This window comes from Salminus brasiliensis, chromosome 17, assembly GCF_030463535.1.
Source record: "Salminus brasiliensis chromosome 17, fSalBra1.hap2, whole genome shotgun sequence".
Classification (NCBI taxonomy): Eukaryota; Metazoa; Chordata; class Actinopteri; order Characiformes; family Bryconidae; genus Salminus; species Salminus brasiliensis.
The window spans coordinates 9,938,839-9,955,000 of NC_132894.1; the positions used below are offsets into that span (position 1 = coordinate 9,938,839).

At 35.4% G+C, this 16,162-nt stretch overlaps 1 protein-coding gene across 10 annotated transcripts in view; it reads left to right on the plus strand.

Moving 5' to 3' along the window:
• The window catches only part of ptprc (protein tyrosine phosphatase receptor type C), a 38,569-nt gene that overhangs the window by 20,747 nt on the left and 1,660 nt on the right, over nucleotides 1-16,162 (plus strand). For 7 of the 10 annotated variants that reach the window (XM_072660499.1, XM_072660506.1, XM_072660505.1 and 4 more), the window contains 31 exons: nucleotides 778-921; nucleotides 1,704-1,772; nucleotides 3,416-3,559; nucleotides 4,337-4,405; nucleotides 5,164-5,241; nucleotides 5,344-5,358; nucleotides 5,442-5,696; nucleotides 5,940-6,107; nucleotides 6,450-6,551; nucleotides 6,712-6,849; nucleotides 7,404-7,529; nucleotides 7,748-7,891; nucleotides 8,957-9,174; nucleotides 9,324-9,387; nucleotides 9,542-9,650; nucleotides 9,761-9,795; nucleotides 9,918-10,018; nucleotides 10,147-10,237; nucleotides 10,347-10,414; nucleotides 10,533-10,569; nucleotides 10,663-10,760; nucleotides 11,049-11,174; nucleotides 11,955-12,112; nucleotides 12,713-12,848; nucleotides 12,952-13,098; nucleotides 13,411-13,498; nucleotides 13,758-13,891; nucleotides 14,079-14,213; nucleotides 14,319-14,441; nucleotides 15,359-15,525; nucleotides 15,846-15,981. In XM_072660499.1, coding sequence (XP_072516600.1) covers nucleotides 778-921; nucleotides 1,704-1,772; nucleotides 3,416-3,559; nucleotides 4,337-4,405; nucleotides 5,164-5,241; nucleotides 5,344-5,358; nucleotides 5,442-5,696; nucleotides 5,940-6,107; nucleotides 6,450-6,551; nucleotides 6,712-6,849; nucleotides 7,404-7,529; nucleotides 7,748-7,891; nucleotides 8,957-9,174; nucleotides 9,324-9,387; nucleotides 9,542-9,650; nucleotides 9,761-9,795; nucleotides 9,918-10,018; nucleotides 10,147-10,237; nucleotides 10,347-10,414; nucleotides 10,533-10,569; nucleotides 10,663-10,760; nucleotides 11,049-11,174; nucleotides 11,955-12,112; nucleotides 12,713-12,848; nucleotides 12,952-13,098; nucleotides 13,411-13,498; nucleotides 13,758-13,891; nucleotides 14,079-14,213; nucleotides 14,319-14,441; nucleotides 15,359-15,525; nucleotides 15,846-15,981 — 3,623 coding nt within the window. The remainder of the gene's footprint in view (nucleotides 1-777; nucleotides 922-1,703; nucleotides 1,773-3,415; nucleotides 3,560-4,336; nucleotides 4,406-5,163; nucleotides 5,242-5,343; nucleotides 5,359-5,441; nucleotides 5,697-5,939; nucleotides 6,108-6,449; nucleotides 6,552-6,711; nucleotides 6,850-7,403; nucleotides 7,530-7,747; nucleotides 7,892-8,956; nucleotides 9,175-9,323; nucleotides 9,388-9,541; nucleotides 9,651-9,760; nucleotides 9,796-9,917; nucleotides 10,019-10,146; nucleotides 10,238-10,346; nucleotides 10,415-10,532; nucleotides 10,570-10,662; nucleotides 10,761-11,048; nucleotides 11,175-11,954; nucleotides 12,113-12,712; nucleotides 12,849-12,951; nucleotides 13,099-13,410; nucleotides 13,499-13,757; nucleotides 13,892-14,078; nucleotides 14,214-14,318; nucleotides 14,442-15,358; nucleotides 15,526-15,845; nucleotides 15,982-16,162) is intronic. The other 3 variants (XM_072660503.1, XM_072660507.1, XM_072660508.1) reach the window with 3 other exon arrangements.

Consider the following 16,162-nt stretch of genomic DNA (forward strand, 5'->3'; position numbering starts at 1 on the left):
TTTGGCCAAGACGAACTAGCCTTTGGTCCATTAAGGAGGGACTTTCAGACTTGTTAACTGTCTTCCTGTAAGTTGTTCTTGAATTCCAATGAAGGTATTTGAGAGAGATTGAAGACCAGTGAGCGCTCTGTTAAACGGTGCAGACGAACGTTTGATAATACTACTATTCAGAGCTGAACGTGACGGCACAGTGACAGTGAGAAAGGTCTTAAAGAAGCTGTTTTGGTCACAGCAGTGACGTGTGTGTGTGCAGCTGTGCTTGTGCTGTTGGCATCCTTGTGCGGTTCTGAAGTGTAAATGTGACCCGAGCACAATCAGTTTAATGAGGTTGATCGATCTGTCATCGGTTATGACTGATCATGCTGAAAACTGTCCGATTCCGGTCACCGTGCATGTCTGAACGAACACATTCCATTACATTTACACTACAGATGAATACATGCTGAAGTGTGTTAGAGAGCTAATTAGTTTCAATAATGTTTGTTTCAGTAAAGTCCAGTGATAGTGCATTTAGCTAACTGTGCTAACTGTAGACTTCATAAGTCAGGCATTAGGAGATAAGAGCAGTATGTAAACAGCCCTAATGCATTGGAATGTGTAGAAGTGTCCAAATCCAACAGAGATGTTATTTGATCAGAGATGCTGCAGGTTGTTACAAGAGCTTTTCCAGTGAAAAACATCCATTTTACATTCAGTGACTTATTTCTGTGCTGAGGCATATGTAGGAAGATTGTATGGTTGTTATAACTGTATATTCATTCATTCCGATTCTTCTAGTCACAGACACAGACATAAACACCACTCCTCCACTCACCACCTCGCATCAACACTCATTTACACCAACGAATGCAGTACATCAGACTGCATCATCTCCTTTAAGCATTACTAATCCTCCAGAACTACCAACAACTAAAACCACAGGTAATGGTTTCTTCACATAACATGTTTGTTTCCAGTCAGGGATTTTGAAGGGAAAAGGGTTGTTTCATTATTCACAGAAATACTTCAGATTTATGAGTCAAGTTTTGCTGCAAGGTGTTGTCTGGTAAGCTGCCTATCACACAAGCTGTTAACTCTCAGAAAGTGGTCTTCTGATGCTGTTGTGGATTTGGATCAGCCAGACCTCTTCCTGTCAGTTTGCCCTCAGTTTCCAGGAGTCTTTTGATGGTGTAGGAAACTGTATTCGCAATAACAGTTATAATGATCTGTGTTTCTTAGTTATTTGGATTTTTTCTATACATTATGATAGGAGTTCAGACATGCAGTGTTGTCTGAATACTGCAGTAGAGTGTGCAGTAGCATGGTCTGTTCCAGCACTGCTGTTCTAAAGATGAAAGGTTTGTAAATAATCAGCAAAAGTTTGTAGATCTAAATTGTTGCATCAATTTTTTCAAGCTTAAATTACATCCATCACTTCTGAACAGATGTAAGTTATTAACCAGTGACTGGTTTCCTGTAAAATCAGGGAATGCTTTTTTTTTTTACAATTTACTTGCTTTTCCAGATTTTAGTTATCCCCCACTTGCAGTTTACTGCTTACCTTTATACACTTACACTCACTGGACATGTATCATAAGATTTATTTACTGGGCTTGAACTGCCTAAATTTGAATGAAGGTGTTCTGAAAAAAAATGACATATTTTGTATGTGTGTCGCAAATGTTAAGAAACTGGTTGATTATTCTTCTGTTTAAATTTTGTAGGCATTCCTGCAAGCACTGTGTCCAAAGTGACAACAGTCTCACCCCCAGTCAGCTCATCCAGTCCATCAGGTAAAAACATTATACACAACACTGTAACAGCAATGCTCACGGCACCCACATAGAGCCTAGTTAGGTAAAATACTCTAGAGATGGACTGATTTCAGTTTTCTTGACCAATTCTAATTTTAGATTTATTTTTAACGTACGGGTGGCTGATTCCAAATTTGGCGATTGCAATTTTCTTTTTTCTAAAAACTGAAATAAATGACAATATCTTTTCTTCAACTTTTCATTAATACTATTAAAATATATGGTTTTGTACATGTATACATATAAAAAGTATCCTAAGCACATTTTTTAGCTATTCTATATTAAGCACAAAAAATTGTAGCTTAAAAAATACTTGTTTATCAAAAGCGTGTAACAAACATTAATACCGAAGTGTAAATAGTAGTGTTGAATGGCATCTGGGCTTGTTGTAAACAATGGCTGAGTCTCCTGCACGTTCCTAAATACACCAATGATTTAACGCTACAGACTTACCAGAGTTTTCACTCCATCACGATTAAAAATGTTCAGCTCCAGCTGAAAAGCTCCGTTCATCATGTGTCAAATTCAACAAGGCGACCAATAAAACGCGAGTCAACGCAAGGCTGAACTCTGGGACAAATTTGGCCATATTTGTGATTTAGAAAATGCTAAACTTGCTAATGTTGGTAATTTTTACACTGACTCCAGAATGAAGAGCAATGAGTGCTCATTTCTTTAGTCTGTCCATTTAGAGAAGTGATTGTGGTGTTGAACATAAACATCTGCTTTCCAAAACTCATCACCTTATTCCTGATGGATCAGGCCGATATGCTCTGCCACTGAGCCCCGTACAAGAAAACCGCACATTGCAGCAGACTGCAGGGTCACACAAAGTTCAGATGCGCTTTGGCCAAGACGAACTAGCCTTTGGTCCATTTAGGAGGGACTTTCAGACTTGTTAACTGTCTTCCTGTAAGTTGTTCTTGAATTCCAATGAAGGTATTTGAGAGAGATTGAAGACCAGTGAGCGCTCTGTTAAACGGTGCAGACGAACGTTTGATAATACTACTATTCAGAGCTGAACGTGACGGCACAGTGACAGTGAGAAAAGTCTTAAAGAAGCTGTTTTGGTCACAGCAGTGACGTGTGTGTGTGCAGCTGTGCTTGTGCTGTTGGCATCCTTGTGTGATTCTGAAGTGTAAATGTGACCCGAGCACAATCAGTTTAATGAGGTTGATCGATCTGTCATCGGTTATGACTGATCATGCTGAAAACTGTCCGATTCCGGTCACCGTGCATCTCTGAACGAACACATTCCATTACATTTACACTACAGATGAATACATGCTGAAGTGTGTTAGAGAGCTAATTAGTTTCAATAATGTTTGTTTCAGTAAAGTCCAGTGATAGTGCATTTAGCTAACTGTGCTAACTGTAGACTTCATAAGTCAGGCATTAGGAGATAAGAGCAGTATGTAAACAGCCCTAATGCATTAGAATGTGTAAAAGTGTCCAAATCCAGCAGAGATGTTATTTGATCAGAGATGCTGCAGGTTGTTACAAGAGCTTTTCCATTGAAAAACATCCATTTTACATTCAGTGACTTATTTCTGTGCTGAGGCATATGTAGGAAGATTGTATGGTTGTTATAACTGTATATTCATTCATTCCGATTCTTCTAGTCACAGACACAGACATAAACACCACTCCTCCACTCACCACCTCGCATCAACACTCATTTACACCAACGAATGCAGTACATCAGACTGCATCATCTCCTTTAAGCATTACTAATCCTCCAGAACTACCAACAACTAAAACCACAGGTAATGGTTTCTTCACATAACATGTTTGTTTCCAGTCAGGGATTTTGAAGGGAAAAGGGTTGTTTCATTATTCACAGAAATACTTTAGATTTATGAGTCAAGCTTTGCTGCAAGGTGTTGTCTGGTAAGCTGCCTATCACACAAGCTGTTCACTCTCACAAACTGATCTTCTGATGCTGTTGTGGATTTGGATCAGCCAGACCTCTTCCTGTCAGTTTGTCCTCAGTTTCCAGGAGTCTTTTGATGGTGTAGGAAACTATATTCGCAATAACAGTTATAATGATCTGTGTTTCTTAGTTATTTGGATTTTGTCTATACATTATGATAGGAGTTCAGACATGCAGTGTTGTCTGAATACTGCAGTAGAGTGTGCAGTAGCATGGTCTGTTCCAGCACTGCTGTTCTAAAGATGAAAGGTTTGTAAATAATCAGCAAAAGTTTGTAGATCGAAATTGTTGCATCAATTTTCCAAGCTTAAATTACGTCCATCACTTCTGAACAGATGTAAGTTATTAACCAGTGACTGGTTTCCTGTAAAATCAGGGAATGCTTTTTTTTTTGACAATTTACTTACCAGATTTTAGTTATCCCCCACTTGCAGTTTACTGCTTACCTTTATACACTTACATTCACTGGACATGTATCATAAGATTTATTTACTGGGCTTGAACTGCCTAAATTTGAATGAAGGTGTTCTGAAAAAAATGACATATTTTGTATGTGTGTGTCGCAAATGTTAAGAAACTGGTAGATTATTTTTCTGTTTAAATTTTGTAGGCATTCCTGCAAGCACTGTGTCCAAAGTGACATCAGTCTCACCCCCAGTCAGCTCATCCAGTCCATCAGGTAACAACATTATACACAACACTGTAACAGCAATGCTCATGGCACGCACATAGAGCCTAGTTAGGTAAAATACTCTAGAGATGGACAGATTGCGGTTTTCTTGGCCAATTCTAATTTCTATTTTGTTTTTGTTGTATATTCATTCATTCTGATTCTTCTAGTCACAGACATAAACACAACCACCAGTCCTCCACTCACCACCTTGCTTCAACACTCAAATACACCAACGACTGCAGTACAGCAGACTGTATCATCTCCTCTAACCAGTACAAATGTTACAGACCTACCCACAACTAAAATCATGGGCAATGGTTCTTTCACATAACATGTTTGTTTCCAGTCAGGGATTTTGAAGGAAAAGGGTTGATTCATTATTTACTGAAATACTTCAGATTTAAAAGTCAAGCTTTTGCTGTAAGGTGTTGTCTATACATTATGATAGCGGATAGCAAATGTGCAGTATTGTCTGAACACTGCAGTAGAGTGTACAGTAGGTCTGTTTCAGCACTGCTTTGCTAAGGACAAAAGGTTTGTAAATAATCAGCAAACGTTTGTAAATCTAAATTGTTTGCATCAATGTTAATAGTTTGACACCACACAAAGGGAGCACAGATCTCTTAAACAATAGTATCTGGCCTAAGATTATAGATGCAGTGTTGTTTATTATTTGTTCTGCTCTTGTGTAATGATGCTATGGATTGTGTTAAGAGTAGTGCCATACTGGTAACTCTGTCTTGCACTTCATGTCCTGTTGACAGACACAATCACCTCTCACTCTGCAAGCACTGTGTCTAACATGAACACAACCTTACCCACACTCATCTCCAGCACAACAGGTAACAATAGCAAAATGTTTTAAATAGTTACTTAGATTACACAACCAACACATATTTTTGTTGCAAAAAATCATGTTTCATGTTTGTTATTTTTCTCAACAGATAAAAACCAATCATGTAAGTATTGAGGGTGTTCAGATAAACATACATAATAGAGATATGATATGATTTTAACAAGTTAATGAAAATTATTTTTACAGGTCTATACAGTCTGACTGAATTTGTTGGAGACAAAACTTATGCATTTAAAGTAACGATTAATACCACCATCCAGATGAAATTTAGTGTTGAGTACATCGATACCTTGGAGAACACCACTGCCAAAAATGATTTATGGAAAGAGAAAATGATCCAGATTCCATTTAAAGCATTAAGGCCTTGCCGCAATTACACTGTCAGGGTTACTCCTGACTGTAAACCCTCTGGAAACCATATGTTTGCAACAAAAGAATTGAGTAAGTGTTCATAAAAGATTATTTTTATTTTTATATTCTAATGAAAAATGATTAAATACTATTTATGTTTTTTCTTTCTTTGATAGCAGACCAATTTTAATAAGCATTATTTTATTGTAGCTAGAATGACACAGTAATTTAAGAATTTATACAGATTATTTAAAAACAGAAGCCATTATGATATGATCATAATTTATGTTGAAAAGTAATTCATCTTCATGTAATTTGATTTTTTCCCCAAAGATAAAAATGACATAAAGAAAACAGAAGTCAATGAGAGTGGATTTTACCTTGAGACTAAATGGAATTTGTCAAAATATTTTGATATAATGACAAATGAATCCTGCACTTTAAAGAGCCTGAACTTTGATGATAACTGCGCAAGTCCCATTGAGATCTATATCCCCCCAAGTAAGTAAATCTGTCAAAGTTGTGTATTATATTTATAAAAGTGTTTTCTTCTTTTAAATATATTGGCCGCATAAATGCATACTTTTTGGCATGTTCATTTTATTTGTTTAGCCCAGTTTACACAGCTTTCCAAGAATATCTGTAATTACGTTTGTATAATTCTATTTTTCCCCATTGGTCAAACAGTAAAGATGGATTAAATGCATGATGTTTCTTTGTAATTTTCTTTTACTGATTTCTATTCAGTTCAAAATGTTATGCACATATTTGTGCACATTTAATATTTGTTTTTGTTTTTTTCTTCTTTAAAAGCATTGATTTTCCTGACTGTCTGTGTTGCAGAAATACCTATGATCAATTTTACAAATATGATCCCTACCACATTAGAATGGACAAATAAACCAGAACAATGCACTAATGTAACGATTAACATCAATTGCAGTGGTAAGCAGTGAAGTCTCCAGTGTGTAGGATCCTGATTGTTTTTTGTTTTGTTTTTTATTGCCTGTTGCTTTATTATAAGGATTTAATGCAGAATAATGTAGATATTGTTAGATATTGTTGATGTAGCTATTAAGAATTAAAATATGTTTTTCTTTTACAGAAGGACAAGAGAATTTGCTCCTCAATAAAATGTCAGTGGATACAATTAAACCATTCCAGAACTATAGCTGCAGTGGGACATTTGATTCTAATGGTACTCAAATCCAAACTAAAAACTTCTCAGTTTTCATTAAATGTGGTAAGTTGGTCTCAGTCTCAAAACAAGGTCTTATAGCTAGCACACAAAATCCTGAGCTAGGTCCTGGCGACAAGGCACATTTATTAAAGAGGCTCAGTTGATTTATAGAAAATGAAGTCTTACACAGGAGCTTTTATGACATTCTAAATCATGACACTAACAGACACCTTTCAATAATACCACTCACAGTTTATGGTGGAATATCTAAGAGAAAAGTAAAGTACCACACTGTAATTCAGTTAGCTCTGAAAATGATTCATTCTGCATTACTGCATGTCTAGGTGCTTTATTTTTACACCTCCTTAAAATAAGTTACATTTATCCACAGATGCTCTTGGTGGTCTTTACAAAATAGGTTTCAAATGATTCAATTGCTTTAGTAAGACTCTTCGTAATCATTGATATCAGTCATAATGACTGAATTCACTTATGTGTGCTGGATGACATGTCTTTGACTGTTCTACTTTGAGTTGCAATTTATCTATGCTAAATTGACATCTGACATTTGCGTTTAATTAATGTTTATGTGCTAAACTACTATTTCCCCCTTTTAGTTATGGAAGGAAACGTCAGTGATGTACAAAAAAATCATTTTAGCATAAGTGCTAAATGGAATTTAAAAAGCCCAAATTGCCCCACGTCAAAATTTGATGCTGAAGTCACATGCAATAGTGACAAAGGTAATAAATCAAATGATCCTATTATAATTCTGCTATGAACACTTTTATAATTTTTTTATATGAATTCTTTGTCATCTGTTGCATTTGATTAATTTACTACATTTGTCATTGAACTCAATTTACATATTTCATCTATGTATTCTGATGCTATGTATTGCTAAGTGGTTAGACCTTTGTAACCTTCTGTGATCAGTGATGAATGAAACTGAACATTTCAGGCAGCTGTACTGGAGTTGGAGCTCAGATGCAGTGTAATGTGTCTAATTTGCATCACAACACACCATACAGTTGCACATTTATGGCAAAATATCACAAAGCTTTTATTTACAATGAAACCCACAATGTAACAACAACGTGTGGAGGTGAGTATAACTTCTTTTTGTATAATTAAAAAAAAGCAGTGGTGATGTATCTTTCAGACATTTTGAGGAATGTATTTTGAAACATGATGTGTTTATCAGATATTTTGATGCCAGCACTGTTAACCTACTTTTCTTATTGTTTCACAAACCATTCTTTTAGTCATCATTAACCAGTAATGCTAAAACAATTCTTTACTGCCTTATCCAGGTGTCTGAGTTAAAATGTTTTTTTAAGTGTACTTTTTTCACTATACTTCTGACGTCTTTCATTCTTCAGTCTGTTTGTTACATCATTTAACTAATTTCACATAATTTCATATAATTTCTTGTTTTTCATCCTCCTTCTTTTTTGTGGATTGATTTATTTAAGAACACGTCCCAAATTTTGTAGTCTGTATTTTTAAATGTTGTTGTACTATAAAATCTACTCATAAATTATAGATGCATGAACATCAAGTCATGTAGAACAAAACTACTATGTTGTAGAGATCTCCATAAAATAGTTGTATAAGTCAATCATAATTAGAAAAGCAGTTCAGAACAGTTAGAAATGCTGTTCACTACACAGCATGCAAAACAAATATGAACGTTATCTGCTGAAAGAGTAGACTTTAATATATGTTGTATTCTTTATTATGAAGCTTAATTAATATCTGTATGATTTAAGAATAATAATCATAATAATGTGTATTTATATACTGTATATACAGTTCTAAAATTCTCGAAATTTTATCAGTAAGTTTGTTTTAACTCCAAGAAATTCATGTTTCCCACAAAAAGCTACACTAACTAGCATACAAAATTTCTTTCAGTTAAAAAATGTTGGGATCAGGCTTATACTATGTTTTTGTCTTGATAAGATCACATGAGATTACTTATTCAAAAGCAGATGCAACCAGTGTACTTTCTTGCTTTGTATGTTCTTGTTCTTGGTTGTTGGTTGCCACATGCCAAAAAGCTATTTGCTGGTCTGTATGTCAAATGTTTTTCAAACAGGAAAATTGCCAAATCTATGACTCATTTTTCTATCTATGACTCAGTTTTTTATTTCTCTTGTTTTAACAGAACCCGTTTTTTCTCACAAACCAAAAGTACATTGGATATCCCATAATGCTTTTACTGTGACTGTGACAGTTTCCAAATGGATTGGGCCTTCACATGTATTTAAGGCAGAGCTCCTTATAAGAGAAAAAATAGAGAATGAAAAAATACAAAACAACACAAACCTAGATTTCACCCACACTTTTGATAACCTCTACTACTCAACTAACTACACATTGAAGGTATACATGTGTAACATGAATCTGTATCAGTTACTTAATTCATTAATTAGTATTAATTAAGTAATCACTTCAGTACAATTAATAAAGTAATTTCCCAGATCTTATTTTGTGTACAATGCATAATTTTGATAATTAATTTGTTAATTTAGATCTATGCCATAAGTGAACATGATGCCTGCGAAATAATGCATTCTTCAGATGTTCACACTAAATGTAAGTTTTTAAAATGTTATTTGCATTAATGCAAAGTTTCTGAACACTCTACATAATGTTTCACCAATCTATGTATCTTTTATGTTTTACTATTCACCCATTATAATACAGGACTGCCATTAACTAACCCAACACAATATTGGGTGTGTTTCAGACAATGACAAAGCTGTTCTTGGATTTCTGGGGTTCCTCATTATTATCACATCAATCGCACTCCTATTTGTCCTGTACAAAATTTACCTTCTGAAGAGAAAAAATTCAAGGTGTGTGTCATTGCTTACTACTGATAATGTTACAGATGATCTGTTTTATCTTTTTTGCAATAAATGAATCATGTTGAATGAATAACATACATTGTTTTATGTTACTATAGTGATGAACGTGAAATGGATGACCTTCTTCCTGCAAGTAAGATATTATTTTCTTCTCTCTCCTCTCTCTCTCTCTCTCTCTCTCTCTCTCGCTCTCTTTTTTTTCTTCAGCCTATTATTTTCTTCTGCCCCTTCATCTGGTTGCTTTTTATGTTCTAGGTACCCTGCTGCCAGTGGATCCCATTGCTGCTGATGCGCTGGTTGAGGCCTATAAGAAAAAAATAGCTGATGAAGGGCGTCTGTTCATGGAAGAATTTCAGGTGACATTTTTTCACAATCGTACCTTTTTTTCTGCCTTAATAACTACACTGCAAAATCAGTATGAAAGTATGCTAAGATATGTAATCATTAAGTCCAATTAAATGTTTGTTTTTGTTTGTTTTTCCAGAGTATTCCACGGATTTTCTCTAATTACACTGTCAAAGAGGCCAAGAAAGCAGAAAACCAGTCTAAGAACCGATATGTCGACATTCTTCCCTGTAAGTTAAGCAGTGAGAAAAACAGTATGAACTGCATTTTTATATTGTTTTTGTTCAGTTTTTATGATTTGCTTACAGTTTACACTTGCACTCCTGAATATGTTTTCAGATGACTATAATCGTGTTCCACTCTCTAATGGAGGAAAACATGACTACATTAATGCCAGTTTTATTGAGGTACTTTTTTGAGTAGTAAATTTAAAATCTTACAAACATACCTGAAGTTTGAGAGAAATGTGTTACATCATTGTCTTTATAATAAAAAACTACATATTGGTCCCATATTTTCATGCAGGGTTACAAGGAGTCCAACAAATATATTGCAGCCCAAGGTAAATTTCATTGCTTGTTGTGACCGAAAAAAACTGTTTATAGTAATCTTTCGTGAGATTACTAATGTTGGCTATAATCCTCATTTTGATTAGGACCCAAAGAAGAGACTATTGGAGATTTCTGGAGAATGATCTGGGAGCAGCAGACCTCCATCATTGTCATGGTTACTCGCTGTGAGGAAGGAAACAAAGTAGGCAGAGTGATACTATCAGCTTATGCTCAAAAATGGCAATTGAGTCATACTTTGTTAATACAGTGATAACTACATTTCTTAAAATGTACAAATAAAATAAATTAAATAAATCAGACAAGTTAAACAGACAGTGTGCTAGAAGTACTGTTCAAAAAAATATTTTATTTTTTAGAGTTTTATTTTATAGTTTTATTTTGTAACCAATCTCTGTGGAAAGAAATGTTCAGACAGATATTGTTATATTGACTTGAAAACCCTTATCTTATTAAGCCATTTGCTCCTCAGAACAAATGTGCTCAGTACTGGCCATCAGTGGAGAGAGATACCGAGCTTTTTGATGATTTTGTTGTGAAGATCAAGGGAGAGGAGAACTGCCCGGATTACATCATTCGCCGACTGAGCTTAATGAATGTAAGTTTATTACTGTTTCTGTTCATGTTTTAATGTATATCTGAAATAATTCTGTAAAATCATTAACTCATTACCTGTTCAGAATTAAACATTTCACTTAAATTTGGAAAAGAAAGACACTGATTCATAGAAGGCACTGCCAGATAGAATATAGCAAATGTCATGCTAACACCTGTTTACTGTTGCTACTGCAGTTTTTTTTTTAACAATTCCACATAAAACACCATGTTGGTACATTGGCAACAGACCAATATGATTTTATTATTTTTCTATGATGTTTTTTAAATGTGTCCCATGCTGTATAAATCATCCTTTTGAGTAAGGATTTCAGAGCACATTACTACAGAATTCAGTATCATGTGCCTTATAGTGGCTTTAAACGTGACTCAGCGAATCAGATTTATAAGATTTAGAGAGATGTTTCTACTCATGATACTCATGATAAAGAAGAATAAAAGATCCTTTGAAGAGTTAATGTGATATTCCCTGTAAATGTAAATTTTCTTTTTTTCCTCTTCACCTTGAATACCCTTGTAACAGATGCTAAGCACTGGCTATTCATATGCATTAGCTCATTAACCTGTGGAATTTGATTACCAAAAATACCACAACAGAAAGAAATGACTGGTGCTTTTACCAGTGCTAAGGCGACTTTATGAATTGGACTTAATTACCACAGTGTGCCACTGAGTTATTTTAATATTAATAATCTGGGCCAGACGATTTAAGAATTCTAAGCTTTCATATCTTACAGTATCAGTATGGCCTGTGTTTTTGTAGAAGAAAGAGAAGACCGCAGAAAGAGATGTCACTCATATCCAGTTTACAAGCTGGCCTGACCATGGTGTACCTGGCGAGCCAGGCCTGCTCCTCAAGTTGCGCCGTAGAGTCAACTCCTTTAAAAACTTCTTCAGCGGACCAATCGTTATCCACTGCAGGTAGGAGGAGCTGCAGTCACATTCTCCTCGAGAAGACATTATAGACTTATATATATGTATATAGGGGTGTTATTATTTTCATGGAATGATAACCCAATCAAAAAGAATAAGAAATGGGTTAAATTCTGATTAAATATACACATGACCACTCACACATGCCTTAAATTTACCATTTGCATTGCCACCATAAATACACACATCATGCCACATTTGTTTGATTTAGTGGGTTGTTGCCTTTAAGAACAAAATACCTTTATAAATCCTGCTAATAATATATGTTTATATGCAAAAAGAGTGCAGTTGGAACAAAATTATATTGTATTACAAAATTATATTACGTATATATATATTTTTTTATTCTGTGGACCACTGGTTTAAGAAGGTATAACCTGTAGATGGAAACTGATGGAAATGCATTTTAATGTGTATTTTGGAAAAATAATTGGGGAGAACCATACAATAATCATCACAAGAAATAAAACTAAGACCCTAACAGCTGTTACAAACCTAATCCTGAATAGTCAGTGCCTCTTTACAATCCTAACACCTATAATTCTGCATCAGAACAGTTTAACCTGAATGTATCTTAACTGTCTGTAGTGCTGGAGTTGGTCGCACAGGCACCTACATCGGCATTGATGCAATGATAGAGAGCTTGGAGGCAGAGGGCCGTGTAGACATTTACGGGTACGTGGTCAAACTTCGGCGTCAAAGGTGCCTCATGGTTCAAGTAGAGGTAAGACAACAGCTGTTGTTTCCCTTTATTTTTCCAGTTCAATATGTGTGTATGTGTTTTTAGTTTGTCTGTCTTGGATTTAATTTACTATCTAATCTTCCAGGCCCAGTATGTTCTGATCCACACTGCACTGATCGAATATAACCAGTTTGGTGAAACAGAAATTTCACTTTCTGACTTCCACTCAGTGGTCAACACACTTAGACAGAAGGAAGGCAGTGAGCCCAGTTTGCTGGAGATGGAATTTCAGGTGGGTACTTCCTGTTTCCCTGCATATGCCTTTAATCCCAAATAGATGAATATACAGCCCAAACTAACTACTAACTCACTAACTACAAAGAAAAATCAAGTGATCATCACAGAAGGATGTGTAAATATCATATAATCCAACAAAATCCAACAAAAAATAGATTTGGTAAAAAAACAATGCTGCTATTAAACACGATACTTTCTAGTACATTGCAAGGCTTATAGAAATCACAGTGAACACCATGAAAGAATGATTGTGGAATTTCTAGTAGAGTCCCCTTCTCAACACAAAATATGTTTTTTTTCCCCACAGAAAATACCTAAGTTTAAAAACTGGAGGACATCCAACACAGCGTCCACTGAGGAGAATAAGAAGAAAAACCGGTCCTCTGTTGTACCATGTGAGTGTTAAGCACAGTCTGCAAAGATGTCTGAGAGTGATAAGATAAGAAAAGAATAGTTTAGCGAAAATCCAATAATCATGATTTATCACCGTATATAGTTAATCGGCAATAACATGTTTGGTATTAGAAATTTGCTTCTTTAGTTTAGAACAGGAGATGGTAGGATAACTTGTTAAAAAACACTGCACTTAGATTGTCCCTAGTATTTGTAAGAAGTAATAAGAAGTCTTAAGGAGTGTGTTTTCTTTTATCCCAGATGATTTCAATAGAGTCCTGATTAAACTGGAGGAAGACAACAGTAATGGAAGTGACGCCGAAGATGAGGAGGATTATTCTTCAGATGAAGAGGATGAAACACCCACCAAATATATCAATGCCTCCTATGTGGATGTAAATAAGTTTTATATATTTATTTACTTTTAAGCAGTAAGAAGCTGTGGGTAATTAACTCAAATGAAACTCAAAATCTAAAGTTAATTAACCTAGTTGTCAAGTGCTTGTGCTGCCACTTTAAATTTAAAACTAAAACATTCCATTTTAATGCTTTTCAATTTACTATGAATGTCCTCCTTCTTAGGGATACTGGTGTCCAAGAAATGTCATTACTGCACAGGGACCTCTCCCAGACACAGTTGCAGATTTCCTGCAGATGCTGTACCAGCATCGAGTAAAAACTGTGGTCATGCTCTCCGATTGCACAGAGAACGGGCAGGCGAGTCTTCTCTAGATCTAACATGCTGTAGCTAACAACTCCAGTTTTTAGGGATGGCAACCCAGCTTTGTACTTACGACTTGTTTTTAACGGTCTTTTTTTCAGGAGTTCTGCTCTCAGTACTGGAATGATGAAAAGAAAGACTTTGGCGAGATGGTGGTGGAGGTCAAAGAGACCGAAACCTTCCCTACATACATTCGACGAAGCCTAGAAATACAGCATACAAAGGTAACCATTTCATTATTGAGTATTCAGTTCTGGAGGTTTTGTTTCTGTAAATACATTTATAATGCAAGAAAAGGAAAGGGATAAAACTCAAACACTTCTTTGTGTGTGTGTGTGTGTGTGTGTGTGTGTGTGTGTATATATATATATATATATATATATATATGTGTGTGTGTGTGTGTGTGTGTGTGTGTGTGTGTGTTGTCAGCATTACGTTTTAACATTCTTAATTTTTAAGAATTTATTTTTTGTCAATTTATTTACCTCACAATTTGATCACTAGGTTTAAAATAAGGCATTATTGAAATATCATTTTTGATGTTAGTTTTTTCCACAATTAGTTTCAACCACAGCTCAATTTAGCATTCAGAGCATCAACAATTCAGTTTTTTCCATATTTATACTTATTACTTGACTAAATAAGTAATAGATAAATGTATATATTTATCTGCATCCAAATCAGTTTTACTTAAAATAATGGCACGTAAAATAATGGCATTATACATATGTTTTCATTGTTAAGTTAACTGGTTTTAAAACTCTTCTACCAATACAGTTGTAATGATGTGTTACTGGTGGATGTTGACAGAGCTGCCACCAACAGACGAAGGACTCTGCGTTGTGTTTTCGTTGGGAGGGTTTTATTCTGATAACAGAACTTGTAGGATTGGTTACGAGCCCCTGCTACTTCTTCTCTCCTCCTCAAAAAGATGATAAAAAAAGCAAGCTTAGCTGACTAGTATTTTGAGTGAATCATGCGGGGTAATTCTACCAACATGTGCAGGAGTTCAATTCACTCTAGAATTGACCATGAGCAAACTATAACACAGTGCAATTGCTGATAGGAAACCCAGGAACCTATAAAGAATTATCTGTGTATGTAAGACTTAAACACTCGTAACTACTTCTGACTCCTGCAGAGGAAAGAGAGCCACACAACACAGCAGTACCACTTCCTGAAATGGGCGGGGAATGAGCTTCCTGCAAACCCTCACGACTTGATTGACATGATGAAGACCATCAGACAGAATGGCGGCTATAAAAACAGCATGGAGAACAGAGGCACGCCCATTGTTGTGCACTGCAAGTGAGTATAGCTGCTGCTGAGGCTGTAGAAAGGACACACTGCACTGTGTGGGATGTACAGCTATGATGACCTCATTTTGTACAACAAGGTGTGGGGAAACTGCATACCAGTGTTTCATTTCGAAAATAATTTTTATTTTATATAATTAAAGTAAAAAGGCATTTTGATTTGTCACTGTACATATGACAGGTAACTGCATCAGTTGTGGAACATTAGAATGAATTATACTTATAATATATAATAATATTTAATAAAGTATAAGTTATTATTGGCCAGAATCAAATTCTCAGGTTATTTTAATATGATGTCTTCTTCATTAGTGACGGGTCCTCACGTTCTGGAATTGCCTGCGCTCTGTGGAACATTCTGGATAGTGCAGACACGGAGAAACTCGTGGACGTCTTCCAGGTGACCAAAAGCCTGCGCAAGGAGAGGCACGGGATGATCACAAGCCTTGTAAGTTTTTCTCAGTTATTTTAGAATCTATTCATTATTCAGTGCACCTCATCTAGAAACCCGCAACTCAGTCTTCACTAATATTTAAAATAAAGGGCTATTAATAAAACAGGCGAGCATGTACAGATATGCAGTTGTAGACTAACGTTACAGGTTATTTAATACCTTGTCCTTCATTTAA